Consider the following 20,641-nt stretch of genomic DNA (forward strand, 5'->3'; position numbering starts at 1 on the left):
GACCACACTTTTAATGCTAATGGATTTTATCACAACCATATGTCCAATAAAGACAAAGTTGCAAGAAAGTCACTTTACAGAAAGCATTATTCAAGCTGAACTTAATAACAAACACTTCTTCACTCTGAATGCAGATTAACTTTCAGTCTTGATTGTTCTTAATTTTCAATTACTCAGTCTCACTTCAGCAATTGTTCATTCTGTTTATTCTTTCAAGCAAGATCCATTGTCATTATTATACACATTAGGCTATTCATTATAATCATGTTTGGTATGGCTTACATAAAGATCGGGAAAAATGTATCACTCCGCTTGTACAGCCACACTCAATTTTTATGTGTGTGGAGTGCTCATTTTTATGAGCTTTAGCCCTATTCGGACGGGACTAGTTTTACAGGGGGTCATTAGAGAAATCTGCGTTTCACAGACGAACTTGGTGATTATAATCCCGTCCGAATCTGCCACGTCTGTGTTTTTCTCACACAACCTCTGTGATAATTCCAGAGCAAATTACCTACCGTTTTTCAGCAAACTCAGTGATCCTCTGAGAAAACTAATCCCGTCCGAATGCGAATGTCTGTGATTGCTGGTGATATTTTATTTCACAACGTGTTCCTTGTGTTTTTTGGCCAACGTGAATTACCGTAGATGCTTTTACTGCGCGGATGTTTGATAGATTTGCTTAGTGGCCAATAAATAATAATAAAAAAATAATACAAATAATAAAATCAAGAGCAAGATTGCGTAAACTGTTAATACCGGCTATTGTAATATCAGCATCAGGTAATTACTCACGTTCATTTATGTACTCAGTTACATAATGTTTTAATTACATTTAATTAAAAAAAAGGAAAACAAGTTAAACTAAAGGAACCACACATTAACATGGTTTTGTTATACTAGCCATTTAGTATTTATTGTGTAATAATACTAAGGCAGTCATTCTGAATGAATGCAATGCACGCATACAGAGCGCTTGATCTCTGTCGCCCAGATGCACAAATCAGACCCTCCCACCTCTGTAATAAACACGGAGATGTTAGTCCCGTCCGAATTGGTACATGAAAATCACAGACGTCAGGTAGTAAGAATCGAAACTCAAACGTAGTTTAGAAAACTAGTCCCGTCTGAATAGTGCTTTAGTGTCAGTTTTCTCACCCATTGTGTATAACAAGAACACCATGCTAACTTCACAACTTAAGAGTCTTGATCGTACAACGTGGTGCTTATTCCTGTGTTCCCAGAGTCGACTGGTTTTATCTTATCCAGGTCTATAATATAGTTGCTTCACTCTTTGCTACATGAAAAGATTGGAGTGCTTAACTCTACTCCTTTTGTACTACTGTAAGGTAGTTTTTTGCCTTTTCCTTCCTAGTAACAGTGAGCTTCAGGCCTGTGACAAATTACCATGTGGCTACCAGAGACAACAGGCCTCGTCTGCATGCTGCTGAGGGATCTTTGTATCTCACAGGGTGACCCAGTTCCATCTTGCTTCTCCTTCACCTTACCTCTCTCGCCTGCCTTTACCTCTCTTTCACTTTTACATTTGCCCCTATGTTCATACAGCTACTTCAGCCTCATTGCTTCTTCAGAGCCTTGTTCTTCGCTTCTTACATGGAGACTTTTACCTACTTTAAGTTGATTATCGAGACCCTATAAAGATGTGCCACCAATAACAAACATTCATCATCTCAGTTACCCTTTGCTCACAGTGGAACAAATCATTTCCAGGAAGGAATTGCAAGGGGTTTGAGCCACAGATTTAATATTTTTAGTGTTGTTTGAACTCCGCCTCAACAAAAAAAGTTGACTGCAATGCAGTAGTGCCAGCGAGCTGCATTAATATTAATGCCTGCCCATTTCCACCACCGTGGCAGGCAGCCTGTCAATCTACACTTGCCACTCACAATGCAAGCACCTTACTGCCACTGATCTATCGCATTCTTGCCAATACAAGAATGTATTGTATGCCAATGGCATACCATTTTCTATATTGGCTACTACTTTCCTGTAGTGTGGATGTCTGTACCAGTGCAGTTTAAATGATGTTCATGGGTGTTGCGGGATATATCGAAACCTTGGTGTTCTTTGTGTGATCATTTTAAATTTCTTCACTCTGTTGATGATCACATGTTCTTGAATTTATGCATCAGTTGTACATAATGTAAGGTTCATATCCACACGCCTCCATGAGCAGTGCAGGTGTAAAGATGTAACTGGGCTGTGCGTGTGTGCATGCCGTATGCACTGCAGTAGAGCTGCTTTGCTGCACAGCGCTCCAAATGTGTACTGAGCTGATGCTCTTTCTCGTCACTACCTAAGTAACTAGAGACTGGCTTTGGGTTTACCAGAATCCACCCTGCAGCAAAAAGCAGCCCTTATGAGGCTTCCACAAATCCACCTCATCTCTGAAATTACATTCATAATTATTTTTTTTCCTCTCTCATCCTTTAGATGCATCCTCATTTATTTCTGCTCATTTTACCACTGATAGTTTAACACCCTTAACACTTAAAAACATTTGAGAATACTAACCCTGCATTTCTTCTTGAGTACAGTTAATACCCAGATCAGCACTACGTAAAGTGATATTTCATTGATTCCTCATGAACTGATGAGATAGCTTGGGTATGTCAGTTTTCCTGGGGTTTGAATGGGTGGCTAGGCCCTTTTGATGTCACTAGGTAGGGCTGCACGATGTGTCGTTTAAGCATCGATATCGCGATCTACGAATCCACGATAGTCACATCGCAGGATGTGCGATGTAGGCTGTAGTAGTTGATCCGTTATTCATTAACTGTACGGGGCAGCTGCTCCCCGGCCCTTGACGAATGTGATTCGCGGATTAATTGCACAGCTTAACCATCATAGAGTGAAAGTTTATCATTGACAAAAACACATGCAAGTTTAACAGGGCAGAGAGAGCGCGCAAGAGAGAGAGCGCGCAAGAGAGAGAGAGCGCAGAGAGAGAGAGAGCGCGAGAGAGAGAGCATGCGAGAGAGAGAGCGCTTATTAATCAATTGACACAATGCTGTCGATGTTTAAATCATTTAAAATGAGAATGTAAGTGTGCTCACCCCATTTTTGTTTGTAAGAAAAAATTACATTAGATTTAATATCGCAATATATATCGCAGAAAAATAATGTCATTTTCCCCCCAAAATCGTGCAGCCCTATCACTAGGGCTCTGTGGTCTTCATTGTATCTGCTTTATACATGTTTACATTCATGTGCATTTATTTAAAATGTTCATTTTCACTACTCAATATACTGGACCGATAAAGCAGCCAGTATGTAGCTAATTGATCAATGTACTGTAATTTTTTCGATTTTTGTAGACATCAAGTCAGCGTTCAACAAGAATAATCTGTTGAAAAGCCATGCGCTCTCACACTACAAATCAGATCTCGATTTAAAAATTTTGTTCAATTGCTCTTTTACCCTTTATTGCTCTATTACCGCGTTACCCTTATTTAGTACTCTAGTGTTTCTTTTACTTCCTTGATTTCAGTGGCCTTCATGTGATTTTCATAGCCTCACCAATTTTTTATAAGCCTGCTCGGTTATTAAATGTTTATTAGTTCATCTTTTCAGTTGCTGAAATTTGTATTCTCATATTTGTTTTGCAGTGCCATGCGTGTGCTGCTCTCCAAACTGCCACGACCATGGATAGTGGATGAGAAAAAGGATGATGGTTACACCGCACTTCACCTGGCTGCCCTCAACAACCACGTGGAGGTGGCAGAGCTCCTAGTCCACCAGGTCAGCAGTTCCAACATGCACACTCACACATTAAACCACAGAAGTACTCCTGCAGGTTATTCAGTCCACTAGAATGGTGAAAGAATCAAGTGCCTGTGCAGATAATAATTCAGGTGGATAATTGGTGCAGTTTATGTCATGAGGCACCCAGAAGAGCTGAGAAAGTAGCCCAGCTTTCATTGTACTAGGTGCACTGTACAGTCACAATGAGCCTTAAGGTAGAGAATAGAATGTTATTTGGGGATGTTTCATATAGATAACCCTTTAAAACAAAATTATATACAAATTATATACAACTCTTTATTGAATTTTGAAGGGGAATTCACATTTGAATTTTAGGAAGTAGAAATCCAAATAAGTGGCATTTCCCGTCATTACACTTTAACTAACTGTTGGGTGGGGCTAGTTTAATTCAATGCAAATAGGATGCAATGCATTGCAAGAACACAGTGGTCCCGAGCTGAACGGTTTAAAACATGCAGGATACTTCTGTTCTGCTAATGCAAATTTGGCCAAACTGGTTCAGTGCATTGCCTTCACACACTACTGTTGCTCAGCATTATGTCGCGGCACAGTAACATCGTTATTGCAACATTCCAGCAGAGTTGTGAGAATGGTGCACTGGCTCAGGGCAGCCCTTTGTCAACTACCTGTCATGATGGAAGAGAGGGAGAGACAAAGAAAAGGTTCACACCAGCGACTTAAGCCTCAGCCTACGAACCACAATAGAGCTGCACTGCAGTAGTGCAGAGAGATGTTGCTATGGGGTTTCAGTCAGGGAATATCTGAATACAAATCACCATTAGCTCCCATTTCCTAACACAACCTATGGGGCTAGAGGGCATGCTCATGAGCAGCGATTTATTTTCAGTAGTTGAAGAGAGACTTTGCACTGACTTTAACTGAACCTCAGTTACAAACAAAAATTTTTGTGATATGTAAATACTCACAATCACTTTTTTGTGATCCTTTGTAAGGCATTATATCATGTATCTATAAAAATGTAAATATAACAGTGGCTGAAGTCAAAAGCATTTATTCTTTCTCTGTGTTGCTTTTTCCATAGGGAAGTGCCAATTTGGACATACAGAACGTTAACCAGCAGACGGCACTGCACCTTGCTGTAGAACGTCAGCACACACAGATAGTGCGAGTGAGTGGTTCTTTCTTCCCCTGTTTTTTTTTTCTCATTTCTTTTCAGTGTTTTACATCTGCAGTACCACCCCTCACCAAGTGTTCTGGTTTTGTACTTAACACAAACGCATTGATGAAGCAATGTAGCTAAGTGCTTTAGCTAAAGATTTAAATGCACTGACTTCTGCAGATTAATCCCCTCCAACTGAATTAATTTAGTCCTGAGCAATCTGGACTACGCCACGAGGTATGGGAAGCGGGGGTGGAAAAGGGGAATCAGTGGGAGCTAAACCACCATCTTGTGGTCATATAAGAGCAATGCAACTCTTGGCATAGTCAATTGAGAAGGATTCTCAAGTAATAACCAAACAAACCTGCATATTGTGTCACACACATTACACTTTGTGTTATTTTTTTTTTCATATAAATGCATGAGAACACACTGGTTAAATTCCATCCTCTGTTTCTGTCCAGCTCTTGGTGCGAGCTGAGGCAAAGTTGGACGTGCAAGACAAGGACGGAGACACGCCACTGCACGAGGCCCTGCGTCACCACACTCTGTCCCAGCTCCGCCAACTTCAGGACATGCAGGACGTCAGCAAAGTTGAGCCCTGGGAGCCCTCCAAAAATACAGTATGTACAGAGAAGTATATGAACAGTACAAGTGTTCTCAATAACAGCTTGAAGTTAACAATGTCATGCAGTAAACACTTCGCAAATATCGCAAAAGCAGTTGCAGTCACAAATACTGGATTGATCACAGAAACAGTTTACTAGTTTAAATAATTTGTTTTAATAAAAAAAGTAAAGTTTTTTTATAATGATATGATGCCATGATCCTCTCCACACTTTTAGCGTCACGGAAATCATAGGACCCTACAGATGCATTGTCATGCTGTATACATCTCTGCAGTTTAAGCATCCTAAAGGAAACATCCAACTACCGTTCCATGCAACAAACATTTTAATTTTATGAAACATGATTTACTCAGAGACCTAAGTGTGATCATGAGCATTAAAGGGTTAGTTCACCCAAATATTAAAATTATGTCATTAATAGCTCACCCTCATGTTGTTCCAAACCCGTAAGACCTCCGTTCATTTTCGGAAATCAGTTTAAGATATTTTAGATTTAGTTTGAGAGCTTTCTGTCCCTGCATTGAAAAATGTATGTACGGTATACTGTCCATGTCCAGAAAGGTTCGCAAACGAATCATTTGATTTAACCGGATCTTCTTGAACCATTTCACCAAATCGAACTGAATCGTTTGAAACTGTTCGCGTATCCAATAAGAATTAATCCACAAATGATTTAAGCTGTTAACTTTTTTAATGTGGTTTACACTCTATGTGCGCTATGTGTGCCGGTTTGCTTCACGCTGAATCACGCATGCGCAGTATCATCAGCTCCTCGGTTTTGAATCAGACGCGTCTGACAGAAACAGTTCTTGACTCGAGAACGAGTCAATCTTTCGTTCGTTATCTGGCTCGGCTCGGTGTTCATCTTCAGTTCTCTCTTCACATCAGTTCAGTCAGTGTACTGTTTGAGTACATGAATTACTCCGGGATATTGGTTTGTTTTAACTCAGAGGGAGTGTCAGCCACATTAAAAAAGTTAACAGCTTAAGTCATTTGTGGATTAATGCTTATTGGAGCCTCGAACCATTTCTACTGATTCAGTTAGATTTGGTGAACTGGTTCAAGAAGATCCGGTTACATCGAGTGATTCGTTCGCAATCCGGATAACACTAAACTGCAGTGCTGTGAATGCGCTCACAACAGACCTGGAAGAGAAGGCAATGCTGAATAAAGTCATCGTTTTTGCTATTTTTGGACCAAAATGAATTTTCGATTCATCAAAAAATTCTAACTGACCCTCTGATGTCACATGGACTACTTTGAAGATGTATTTATTATTAGCTTTCTAACCATGAACAGTATACCGTACATACATTTTCAATGGAGGGACAGAACGCTCTCTGACTAAATCTAAAATATCATCTTGTTCCGAAGATGAACGGAGGTCTTACGGGTTTGGAACGAAATGAGGGTTAAATCATTAATAACATAATTTTAATATTTGGGTGAACTAACCCTTTAACCCTATTCCAGACCACTTGACTGCAGTTTCCTGAATGTGCAAAACCATTTTCACACCACCCAAAAAATTTGAACATTTAAGTCAAACAATGACACAGATACCAAAAAAAAGAGCTGTAAGTAACAAGTAGTAAAACACTGAGACAGTGGAGATACTCTGAAAATGTGAGTGCTTTTTTCAGGCTCGAACGTGTGTTAACAATGATAGATCATACTCCGCTTTAAGAGCCATTTCCCTGCTGTCACATGAGTAACTTGCCCAATGAGCCACAGTTCCACTGCAGTCCAGTGTCCTATATACTGCACAATCTTTCTGGAGAGACATTCTCCACTGATTATACCATCGCCTTTCTTGGGATTGCATATATTTGTGGAAAATTTAGTAGGGAGGAGAGAAAGCAGAAAGAAGACAGCTTTGGCAAACAGCAGCCTTATCAAGACATTTACAGTCAAATTACCAAGCCTAAGAACTCTATCAGAGCAGGTTTAAAATGCAATTAATACCATGTTCTCAGGTAAATGATCCCACTTGTGACTCTGTATTGAGTAAGCATCAGTAAGCAAAGCTAGCTGTGGTGTGTGTATCGGCGATCTCACAGGCCGACGATAGGACAATAAGAAAATTTAGCATATCGCCAACACTAATGACCAGTAGTTTAAAAGTAGTCTATGACTCCCAGGTTTTCTAAAGCCTTACCTTGTATGAGGAACAGACTGAATCTGACTGATCATTTCACTTTCAGTTGAGCTGTTAACCACTGTGTACAGATTATAAATCAGATCAACAGCTTCACAGAAAATATAACCAGTTAACTGTAAAAATTGACATACTGCCAAGTATGGTGACCCATCCAAAGTGCACACACACAGCAGTGAACAAACACACACTATGAACACACACACCCAGAGCAGTGGGCAGTCCTTTATGCTGCGACGCCCGGGAGCAGTTGGTGGTTCAGTGCCTTTGTCAAGTCGTGGTATTGCTGGCCCGAGACTTGAACCCACAACCTTAGGGTTAGGAGTCAAACTCTCTAACCATTAGGCCACGACATATAATTGTGTGAATGTTTGTGTTTTGTTTTGTTTTTTTTTTTTTGTTTTTTTTTGTTGTTTTTTTTGGTAGAAAGATCATAAAAATGAGGGACGGGGGTATATATGTAAACCCTTCAAACATGGAACAGTTAACGGATCAAATCAGAACAACTGATCTGTAGCTGGTGTTATACTTGAATCCTTTCCATCAGTGCCATTGTTTCTTAGGAGTTTCATAACACTTATCTGGGACCTCCCATCCCCACAGCCTTTCTTTATCTTCATTAGCACATTATGCTATCAATATACTCTGGATCAGCTGTCAGAAACTCTTACCATAACGTCTGACACCAGACGGACTGACGATCGCTGTCCCGTGCACCCTATCTTTTACAGCCTTTGTAGCTGCTCTTACTCCTGACCCCAGCCCTGCAAGTTCACATCATCGCCCCTCCACGCTTGTCGTAAATCAAGCGTTGTGTGACAGGAGGCTGCTTCCAGGCCAGCAGTCAGCCATTTATTAACACAAACAGTGTGGCAAATCTCTCTCCCTATCAAGCCATCACACTTACCACATGCAGCAGATGGAGAGTTGGCGCGTCCATTTAAAACACTCCAATGAAGTAATCAGTATGCCCACATTAGGTATTAGCTCATTTAGGTCTATAGCATTTCATCACTACAGATTATACTGTTATACCAACATTACATCATGGGCTCTTGTGTTTCTTTACACAAAAGTCAATTAATGATTATTTTAGTCATGTTTATTAAGACAAGCATCACTGTAAATGTTGCAGTTTAATCAAAGTCTTCCGAAGAGACATGATTGCTTTTGAACTCAAATGTGCCTGTGCATGAGAACAAATTAAGTTTGTCTCCTCGTGTTCTGCAAGCACCCAAGTAGATCTGTTGTTGCACGTAAAGCAAGTACTACCATATTTGATGAGCTCTGCGTATGTGCAGTGATCAGTGTATTTATGTGAATAAAGGCCTAAATGAAAACCGCTCATTATATAAAACAATCATGTCTCTTCAGAAGTCCTGGATTAAACTGCTCAATTAATACAGATTATGTTTACTATATGGCTTCAACAATTCAAAGCATCAAAGTTTTGATTGCGTAGGATTTCGATGGAAGGGTATAAATCTCTGAGGATTCAATCAAAAGATTTGCATCCGGTGATGAAACGAAAACAGTGTGTTAAGTAGAAATCAAACACTTTCATTAGATATGGTAGTGGTCTGATGATAGGGACTATTTTAACTAGCCTTATATATATATATTGCATAATTAATTAAACTTCAACATGGGTAATTGTGGCTTTCATTGATAATCTGTATTAATTTGGTGTATTTGACTGTTTTTGTGGTGAATCTTCACAGTTAATTATGGGATTGGGCACTCAAGGGGCTGAGAAGAAGAGTGCAGCTTCTATTGCTTGCTTCCTGGCGGCCAATGGAGCTGAGCTCACCATCCGTAACAAGAAGGGCCAGTCTCCTCTGGACCTGTGCCCCGACCCCAGCCTCTGCAAGGCCCTTGCTAAATGCCACAAAGACAAGACTAGGTATGCACATCTGCCCAAACAGTAGGGCATCTATTGAAGCTTGTACTACAGACATTTGAAATTGACTTGATGTGTTTCCTGCTATTTATTAATTATTATTTTTGCTATTCACACGTTAATTTTCTATCTCTGTATATCTTAATGATTTTGTTCTCTCCCCATCTTCCTCTCTTGTACTCAGTGGGCAGGTTGGCTCCCGTAGCCCGTCTTTAAACAGTAATAATGAGACTCTAGAGGAATGCATGGTGTGCTCGGATATGAAAAGGGACACGCTTTTTGGCCCCTGCGGTCATATATCTACCTGCTCTCTCTGCTCGCCTCGTGTCAAGAAGTGTCTCATTTGTAAGGAACAGGTCCAGTCCAGAACCAAGGTACAGAAACCCACCTCACTAGTTTCATTGGCCATGCATATATTCTCATGTGTCGTAGTGAAAACTTCTTTTTCTCATTCACAGATTGAGGAGTGTGTGGTTTGCTCTGATAAAAAGGCAGCTGTGCTTTTCCAACCCTGTGGTCACATGTGCGCCTGTGAGAGTAAGTCACACCACACCTCTTCTCTCATCACCCCATGTGAGTGTCTCTCATCCAGCCAAAAATGCTCTTTCTGTCATCTAGCTTGTGAGAATATCACACATCACATGACTGATACAGATTCTGACATCTAGGTGTTCACACTCTGGATGACTTAAATATGGGTGAATCTCTTAAAATTGTGTAGAGCATGACCTGGTCATATGTGTCTCTATAGGACCGTTTTAATAATTGTTAGAATATTTTTTGACATATAAGCAAAATTAGTATTGTTGTAACGCAAGATTATATCATTTTTATTACGTAAAATGAAAACAGAAAACGATTTTTCAGATGTATACATAAATGATGATAGTATTTGTTGTATTTCCTTAATGGTGATATTAAAGTTAAAAAACAAATCATTGTTCTATTTATAATATCACTGAAAATGCAAATAAGATCTACACTGCTATTATCACTATGCTATATATGTTAACTGAGCCAGTGGCATTTGAAAATCATGTATGTTTGGTGCATTTACAGTAGTTACAAAGCTGAAGTTTAGGGTCAGCAATATATTTGAAATAATACAACTTTTTTTAATGCCAATATCTGGCAACACTGCATTGCCGGCACTTAAACTGACAATAATTAAAAAAGCCCATGACAAGATTATTGATAACAGGACACCACGTTCAATAGGGCAAACCAAAAAAAATTTAAAGTCTTCATATTATCTGTCAGAAACATTATCAACGCTGTCAAAAACAATAGCATTTGACACTAGTACACGGATCAGTAGAACAAGTAGGTTACAGAATGAAGTGAAATATGATGAAGTGATGAAGTGTATGCCATGTCATTCAGTATTCAGTAGTTACATTTTCACAAATCATCCTAAAGACATTCGAAAGAGCACTAGACAGTTTTATCAGCTATATAGCCATGGTTTTTAATAAAAACTATAACAGTGAAAACATCTTTCTAATAGCACAATTCTTTAACACCCATCCCCCTGTCAAGAACCATCACTTATTTAAACAGAACGTATGACCTCATCAAACCGGAGATGGTTCAGACGCGCGTTTTAACTTCACTTCAGTGCCAGATGCGACTCAAATACATATATATATATATATATATATATATATATATATATATATATATATATATACATATACCGTGTTTTTCGGACTATAAGTCGCACTGGACTAAGTCGCATTTATTTCGAACCAAGAACCAAGAGAAAACATTACCGTCTCCAGCCGTGAGAGGGCGCTCTGTGCTGCTTAGTGTAGACTACAGGATCAATGAGCATCATAGAGCGCCCTCTCGCGGCTGGAGACGGTAATGTTTTCTCTCGGTTCATTACTCTTGGTTCATGTCAAATTAATTTTGATAAATAAGTCGCACCTGACTATAAGTCGCAGGACCTGACAAACTATGAAAAAAGTGTGACTTATAGTCCGGAAAATACGGTGTGTGTGTGTGTGTGTGTGTGTGTGTGTGTGTGTGTGTGTGTATATATATATATATATATATATATATATATATATATATATATATATATATATATATATATATATATATATATAAAAGTTATATATATATATATATAAAGTCTATAAAGTCTATATATATATATATATATATATAGAGGAGACAGATATAGGATATATATATCATATATATATATATATATTATATATATATATATAAAGTCTATAAAGTCTATATATATATATATATATATATATATAGAGGAGACAGATATAGGATTAGAAGTTAACACTGTACCTCGTGTGTTTGCATATGTGTGTGTTCCTGCAGACTGTGCCAGCCTGATGAAAAAGTGTGTACAGTGTCGGGCCGTGGTGGAGCGCCGCACTCCTTTCGTTATGTGCTGTGGAGGGAAAGGTATGGAGGATGCCACTGATGATGAGGACCTTAGTGAGTGAACTTCCACACGTTCCCGTTTTTTTAATTTCTCTTTCCTCTCTCTGCCTTGGTTCTCATGTCTCTCATGTCTAATATTTATGTTGGCTTTAGTTGGTGCTTCTCTGTTTCTATTGCCCATGCACTTTTCCCTCCCCATTGTTATGACTAATCTGTTATTTCCCAAATGTGTTTTCATGACTCAAATCAGACATGTAGCCCCTCCTCTTAATGCATAATATCAACACCCTGGAATGAGCTTTCTAACTGCTCTGGAATGTCTTCTTAACATGCATTACAAGTTATAAGGATTTTTAGGATCTCACTCCACACACAGACGAGTGAAAATGAATTCCGGAGTTCATATTTCACAGAACACATCTAATATTTCTATAATTGGACACGTAAAAGGGGCTATCCAAGATTTCTTTTAGTCCCATGTTATTTTGAGTTGTGATTCACCGCTCTGTTACAACATCGTTCCTTTTGTATGTGATCATGACACTGCCTATGTTCTTTATGTTGGTTTAGTTTGAGTTCAAAGGGATACTGGTGTAAGTTCACTTTTTTTTTTTTTTTTACAGTGTTTATTTATAGAGAGGAGGATCTGTTTCTTTTTAGCCTCGCTTAGATGTCTAACACATCCATCCACGCTGACATCTCTGCTGACCTACAGACATGCTGATCCACACAAACACACACACACTCACACTCGGTCCAGTCAACAGAGGAATGTAGCCTTTAGCTCTTATCTCAGTCTGTCTTTAGTGCCTGAGCTCTGTTTGTTGTAAGGCGCCACTTTTCCACACACACAAAACCAAAGCAGCATCCCGTGTAGACCTAACACACTCCCCCCTCTTTCTCCATGTAGACGGAGCAATGAGAGAGAAATGCCACCATAGATGGGATTCTCTTCTGCTTCGGTCACTTTAAAGCACTTTAGTACCCACAATACAAGAGGCTCCTCACTCTGAAAGAGGACGTGATAAACTGGCATCTGAAGGCTGTGGTCAATCACATGGACCTAGAACTTTAGTTCCATGGAGGAGAACTTGAATATGAACACAGGAAACATCCACTAATGATGCTGTCAGACAGATTGTACATCATTTTTGGAAAATAAGATTGGGGGACTGTTAAATGACCTAGTGGAAATGATCCAGTCTTGTTAGCCGACCCCTGAGGCCAAGAAATGTCTCTCACTATGCCGCCATAAATTTCCCCCTTAGTGAATATCCATCTAATTTTTTCCCAACTTGTCGGGCTTAAAATTAACCAGTCTGTCGTCTTCTTTCATACTAATCCATCATAAAAATCTCCATTTCAGGCCTCTCAACACTTGCGGCCTCTAAAACCTTTGCTGTAAATGTTTTTTTTTTAAATGTTTTTTCACTGAAGGAAAACTGTCAAATTAGGGATGCACGCTATATTAATACCATATTGCTTATTGGCGGTTATTGGAGATTTTTAAATTTCAAAACTGTATGTAATAGATACGTATAGGGAGGGTGTTGATGGCACACATGCTTTTGGTGTGAGAGACCCGGGTTCAAATCCACTGTGAGACACCAATGTGTCCCTGAGCAAGACACTTAACCCCTAGTTGCTCCAGAGGCATGTGACCTCTGATGTATATAGCAATTGTAAGTCACTTTGGATAAAAGCATCAGCTAAATGAATAATCTAATGTAATGTATTTGTGGGCTTATTAATATGAGCCAGAATTTTAATATCAGTGCATCCCTACTTAAAAGTCGTCACTTCTGCAGCTGTTATTCATGGATACCTTGTTGAACAAGGCCTCCCTTCCACAACAGCTATGTCAAAAACTTACATTAACTTGCTCTTCCCTTTGCTCCCTCTTAATAATATTTATAACTAGAATATGCCACAGACCAGACTGGATTGACCCCCAAGCCAACAGCAGGGGTGCATGCATTACATAACAATGTGACTGGTTGCTTCTCAGCAGGGAGCTCTAACTCTGTGGCAGGGGGGTCGCAGGATCTTCTCCAGCCCAACAATCTGGCACTAAGTTGGTGTAAGTATTCTATTCCTCACCCCAAGTTCTTTCTGCCTCAACTCCTTCCTGCTCCTATGGGCTTAAAGTCCATATCTCCACCCCAGCATACGTCATTCTCTGGCCTGCACTACACAAATAGGAGAGGCCATCAAGTGTGACTATAGGCCTGCTTGTGGCCTGCTGCGATTCAGTGCTGCGTGTTGATTCCGCAACAGGGTTCCCCATATAAACCATGTTATGTGTCAGAACAGGCACAGAACGTCTAGAATCATCAAGTAATTCCTCTGTAAATATTTGACGAGTTAGAAGGCCCAGGGCTCCAAATTCACTGACTGCATGAATGGCTATCGAACTGGAGATACTTTTCTCAGTGCTCTCTGCTTTGCCTTTCAGCCAGCGGAAATATCCCTGCCATGCAGCGGGATAAAGACAACACTAATGTCAATGCAGATGTACAGAAGCTACAGCAGCAGCTGCAGGATATCAAAGAGCAGGTGAGCATTGCAGTTTATATGTAGAGGTGTAACGATTCCCTGGAATTTCAAATTCTCATGATATGTTTGCATGGATGTGATTTTTACATAATTGTTTTAAGGTCAATAATTATTCAAAATTCTAAAAATGGAATGAATCGCATTTCTGTAATTATTTATTAAATATTTTTAAATATATGATCATTAGTAACATGCACAAATTAATAGAGATGAGTGCAGCACCTTAAAATTATTACTGTGTAAGTATTCACACAGTTGGTTAAGTCTTAAATATCCATTAGGTCTTAAAGTGACAGTAGCCTAATATACCTGCTGCTGCCTACTATATGTTCTTAAAGGATTAGTTCACCCATAAATCTAAATTATGTCATAAATGACTTCTCGTGTCGTTCCAAACCCTTAAGACCTCTGTTCATCTTCGGAACACAGTTTAAGATATTTTAGATTTAGTCCGAGAGCTCTCAGTCCCTCCATTGAAACTGTGTGTATGGTATACTGTCCATGTCCGGAAAGCTAATAAAAACATCTTCAAAGTAGTCCATGTGACATCAGAGCGTCAGTTAGAATTTTTTGAAGCATCAAAAATAAATTTTGGTCCAAAAATAGCAAAAACTACGACTTTATTCAGCATTGTCTTCTCTTCCGGGTCTGTTGTGAACTGAATCATTTTAAATGGTTCGTGTCTCCAATATGCATTAATCCACAAATGATTTAAGCTGTTGAGTTTTTTAATGTGGCTGACACTCCCTCTGAGTTAAAACAAACCAATATCCCGGACTAATTCATGTACTCAAACAGTACACTGACTGAACTGATGTGAAGAGAGAACTGAAGATGAACACCGGGATATTGGTTTGTTTGAACTCAGAGGAAGTGTCAGCCACATTAAAAAAAGTTAACAACTTAAGTCATTTGTGGATTAATGCTTGGAGACGCGAACCATTACAAATGATTCTGTTCGATTTGGTGAACTAGTTCAAGAAGATCCGAACTGACACACTCCCCACTGGTGAACTGGTTATCACTAAACAGCTGTGTTTTTAACTCGCTCACAACAGACACGGAAGAGAAGACAATGCCGAAAAAAGTTGTAGTTTTTGCTATTTTTGGACCAAAATGTATTTCCGATGCTTCAAAAAATCCTAACGGACCCTCTGATGTCACATGGACTACTTTGAAGATGTTTTTCTTACCTTTCTGGACATGTACAGTATACCGTACACACAGTTTCAATGGAGGGACTGAGAGCTCTTGGACTAAATCTAAAATATCATAAACTGTGTTCCAAAGATGAGGTCTCACTGGTTTGAAACGACATGAGAGTGAGTCATTAATGACATAATTTAGATTTTTGGCTGAACTAACCCTTTAACATTAATCAAACAAAAGGCGATCAATTGCAGTTTAATAAGAATCAGTGGTTGTTTAATTGATTAAAGTGAAGGCTATTCAGTGTTTTCTATTTCCATATTATATGTTATTTCAGTAGTACTGTTAGACTGACCTATTGAATTAAAATTTTCTGAATTTTCTTGAATCAAATCAATTTACTGTCTTACTAAAGCAAACCCCTAATTCTAATAGTTTTTTGGCATATTCAGTTTTATGCGGTAATTGCTCATTTAACATGTTTGCCTTCCACTCAGACTATGTGCCCCGTGTGTCTGGATCGCATAAAGAATATGATCTTCATGTGCGGTCATGGCACTTGTCAGCTCTGTGGAGACAGAATGAGCGAGTGCCCCATTTGCCGCAAGGCCATCGAACGTCGCATCCTACTTTACTAGAGCGCCGGGCCATGGCAACATCCCTGTTTTCCAGCCACAGAGTGTGCTGCTGCTCTCATAAGCACCTTTCCTGTATCCGCAAGGCTCTCTGTGTCCACGCTAAGCTAAGATTCATCAGTGTTATATCATCTTTATTTGATCTTTTAGGCTCGATATTTGTTCAGTTAACTTCAGTTTTCTTGGATTATGTTCAACAAGAAGAGGAAGAATCTTGCTTAACTACTCCATCTTGGCATTTTGTTCATGCAAGTGCCCACTTTTTTCTGCCTCAAGCAGTTCAGCAACACCTGTAAGACATGAACTGGCATAGTCAGGGTCTGCTAATGTTTCATCTTTTATTATGTCAGTGTATTATGCTCATATATCCTGATGCAAACAGTTGTGTCTACAGTTATGATACAGCATGGCGAGATGTAGAACATGACCCAACTCTGTCCCACTAAATCTTTGGAAATTTGTTTTAAAATCTGATTCTGTGTGAAGTAGCATTCAGTTTTAAATGTTCAAGTGTAAATGTAAAGCATCTGCATTTACTGGCAGAAGAAAGTTTGTCGTGCTCAACGAGTGAAATAAAAAATTCACCTTTTAGCAGTACTGTTAGTATAACGTTGCATGTTCCTCTCTTGAATTGCTGATGTACTACAGTATGTACACTGAGTATTATTGTGACACCCATGTTGATCGGCTCGTCATCTGATCAATGCAGATGCAAATGATCCTTGTCTTTAAAAGGATATTCATTTATTATACAACCAACATTATTGGATTGTTCTCCAGCAGTCCTACTTTTACTTTATGCACCATATTGTCTTGCCAGATATTTAATGCAAAAAATATCTGAATAGAAATTGCTGGTCTTGTGCCATTCTTCCAAGAACATGAAAACATTTCATTACCTTTTGGGAAAAAGGTGCTGTTTATCTTTACCATACTAGTTAATTTATGTATTTTGTCCTTTTTCTTCTAAATTTTAAAGAATTGGAATGCACCTGTTAGCTGTAGTTGTTAAATGGGGCCTTGCTCATGAACACCTGACCAAAAAGAATTTGCAGTTGAGGACTGTTCATCAAAATAGTCTTTCGTGAGCAATTTGACAATTTTTTTTTTCTTTTTTTTTTTTTTTCTGTAGCCCGTTCCCATCATGGAGGAGGTCTAAAGTTACATCTACAGTTGTTTCATTTCAGTGTGACTCAACATTTTTACTGGAAGCAAAAGTAGTTTCATACTTTACCTTTTAAAGATTTGTATCTCACATATTTTATGGTCTTTCTTTTCCAGTATTAGTCTTCTTGTGATCATTTTAGCATTAAAAACTAGATGCACTAATATACCTTAATGGTAGACTTGTATTGTCATGGTTACTCAAACAGTCTGTTTTGTACCTTATTTTCAGTATGCAAAGAACTGCCCTGGTTTAAGAAACACATTTTTTTCTTTTGTTATTGAATAAATGTTTAATGTATGATGTGCAACGTTTATCATAGGAGAAATTCTTTTTGCCCTGTATTGCAATTTGCTTTGAAAATGCATTGCCGAATAAAGATCTTACAAAATGGAGTGAAGTACTTTATGCCTTTTTGTTTCAAGACTCGAGTCACTTCAAATGATCAAAATGAAGAATCCAGAACTTCATGTTGGGTTTTCCTGATAAGATATTTTTGCAATTCCCTGAGACGATCCTTCACAACAGAATAGAATAATGAAAGGTAGTCTGTCGACTAGGGTCTTGTGCATTTGAAATAATCCAATTGGACTAAATGAGGAAATGTGGTCATGTTTGAAATCATTAGAAGATAAAACTCAACTCATCCAAAGGGCAGCACGACACATCTCTTGAGCCCTGATGTGGTCGTTACTGAGAGCTTTTACATCCAGTGTATCGACCAATTCATTCATAACCATGACTTCCTCATCTACTTATGGTGCCGTGGCCTCTTTCTGGGGAAGATCCATAAACCACTCTGCTAGCTCCAAAGTTTCTTCCAAAAACCGGCGGATCCTTGATTCTGGCAGAGTGCATTAATGGTGATTTGTAACATCTGAAATTTCATTCTTGGACCTCATCTTCCTGTAAATTTCCCCTGTGCAGCACAAGTGTGTTTTGAGCTGTGCTGCATCAGCGAACAAGTCATCGGAGCGTTTTGGGTTGAGAAAATAATTTAATGGGGCCGATTAGAGAAATGGGCCTCGTGGGATCTGCTGGCCATCTGTCATCCACAAGCATGTGGTCATTGCATCACAGAACAGTGTCTGTTTTGTTTAGTATGTGGAATTGTATTGACACATATGAGGTGGAATTTAATCTGGCTTGCAAAAGTTTGTAAAAATATCATGATTATTATTTGAATTTAATATTAAAATGTAATTGTCAGCAGCTGTTACTCCAGTCTTCAATGTAACATTTCATACACAATGGTAATTCAAAGTGCTTTACATAAAATAAAACAATATAATAAAAAAAAAAGAGGTTTAAAATAAATTTAAAAAAAGTTTAGAAAATTATTAATATGATATATATAGTGCAATCAGTTCGGACATTTCTCATCAATAAATCCACAGCTAAACATAAGTTTTGAGTCTGCATTTAAATGTGACAAATTCTTTTGTACATCTGATCTCTTCTGGAAGCTGATTCCAACTGCGGGCAGCATAATAACTAAAAGCGGACTCCCCTTGTTTTGTGTAAACCCTTGGTATTTGTAACTGACTCGATCATAATGATCTGATTGGTCTGTTAGGTTTATATTCAGTGAACATATCTGCTATGTATTTTGGGCCTAGGCCATTGAATGATTTATAAATGAGTAAAAGTACTTTAAAATCAATCCTAAATATAAATGGAAGACAATAAGGACCTGAGGATTGGTGTGATGTGCTCAGATTTTCTGGTTCTAGTCAGAATCCTGCAGCAGTGTTCTGGATGAGCTGCAGCTGTCTTCTTGTGAAGGCCAGTGAGTAAATCTGGGTATCATCAGCATAGCAGTGATGGGAAATTTGGTTATTTCTCATTTTTGACTTAATGGGAGCATATATAGGCTAAACAAGAGTGGTGCAAGAATTGAGCCTTGTGGAACTCCATGTCATGGATGTCCACTTAGACTTATGTTCTCCTATGCTCACAAAATAACCTTTCCCTTCTAAGTATGACCTGAACCATTTGTGTACCATCACAGAAAAGCCCGACCCATTTTTCACTGACCAGCAGTCACTGTAGGAGTATGTTATGATCGACAGTGCCAAACACAGCTCTGAGATATAGTAGTACAAGAACTGATATTTTGCCAGAATCAGAATTTAAGTGAACACCATGTATTATCTTAATGAGAGCTGTCTCCGTGCTGTGATGCGGTTGGAAACCAGATTGAAAATTGTCCAGTTATCTATTTGAGTTTAAGTATTTGTTCAGCTGATTAAAGACCTTTTCAATAATCTTGCTTATAAAAACAAAGTTTTCATACTGGTCTATATTTGCTCGCTATAGTGTTAAAAAGATAGCTCTTTTTCAGGAAGAGTTTAACAACTGCAGCTTTCAGGGAGTTTGGAAAAGTCCCAGAAAGAAGTGAGGTGTTCACTTTTAAGAGATCTGCTTCTAAACAGTTAAGCACCCTTTTGAAAAAAAATATGTGGGAAGTGCGTCAAGATAGCAGGTTGACGATTTAAGGTGTTGTACTATTTATTCCAAAATTTGTATAATTTTTTTTTAAAGTAAACAGTATACACAGTATCTTATTTTTTATATTGCGGTTGAATCTCTCTGACCTCTGCATAAGTTGAGGATGTGCTAATTTCCTTCCTGATTTTGATCCTCTCAAAAAAGAAGGATGCAAACTCATTGCATTTGCTGTCAGAGAGCATTTCACTGGGAATCTGACTTGGTGGGGTATATCAGTCTCTCAAAAATAGCAAAAAGAGTACGAGTGTTATTTGTTACTGTTTAGAAGGTTTGAGAAGAATGTCTCTCTAACTGTGGCTGCTTTCACACTGAAAGCAAGAAGGAAAAGGTCTTCATAGATCCTATAGTGAATTACAAGTTTTGTCTACCTCCACAGATTTTCTGCATTGTCTTTTCAAAGTCTGAACTGCTGTTGATTTTCTGAAAGCTGATTTCTGTCTGCCAGCTATGTCATCAATAACATTTTAAACTTTTGAGTTAAAGGAATCCATAAGATCTACAAAGTATGCAGAAATGCTTGGTGTTAGAGATATAGCCTCCATAAATAGCACACTATTAACAGTCTTGCAGACACTCATTGAGGCTGTTTCATTGAGGACCGTTTCGCTGCAGCTGGCATA

At 38.7% G+C, this 20,641-nt stretch overlaps 1 protein-coding gene across 7 annotated transcripts in view; it reads left to right on the forward strand.

Moving 5' to 3' along the window:
• mib1 (MIB E3 ubiquitin protein ligase 1) overlaps positions 1 to 17,905 on the forward strand; it is a 54,701-nt gene extending 36,796 nt beyond the window's left edge. For 2 of the 7 annotated variants that reach the window (XM_026206777.1, XM_026206778.1), the window contains exons 13-22: positions 3,630 to 3,762; positions 4,829 to 4,915; positions 5,371 to 5,529; positions 9,415 to 9,596; positions 9,778 to 9,967; positions 10,052 to 10,130; positions 11,940 to 12,059; positions 13,927 to 14,085; positions 14,461 to 14,561; positions 16,208 to 17,905. In XM_026206777.1, the coding sequence (XP_026062562.1) occupies positions 3,630 to 3,762; positions 4,829 to 4,915; positions 5,371 to 5,529; positions 9,415 to 9,596; positions 9,778 to 9,967; positions 10,052 to 10,130; positions 11,940 to 12,059; positions 13,927 to 14,085; positions 14,461 to 14,561; positions 16,208 to 16,348 (1,351 nt within the window). In that variant the 3' untranslated portion in view covers positions 16,349 to 17,905. The remainder of the gene's footprint in view (positions 1 to 3,629; positions 3,763 to 4,828; positions 4,916 to 5,370; positions 5,530 to 9,414; positions 9,597 to 9,777; positions 9,968 to 10,051; positions 10,131 to 11,939; positions 12,060 to 13,926; positions 14,086 to 14,460; positions 14,562 to 16,207) is intronic. The other 5 variants (XM_026206780.1, XM_026206782.1, XM_026206783.1 and 2 more) reach the window with 3 other exon arrangements.
• The last annotated feature ends 2,736 nt before the right edge of the window (positions 17,906 to 20,641 follow it).

This window comes from Carassius auratus, chromosome 27 (assembly GCF_003368295.1).
Source record: "Carassius auratus strain Wakin chromosome 27, ASM336829v1, whole genome shotgun sequence".
Taxonomy (NCBI): Eukaryota; Metazoa; Chordata; class Actinopteri; order Cypriniformes; family Cyprinidae; genus Carassius; species Carassius auratus.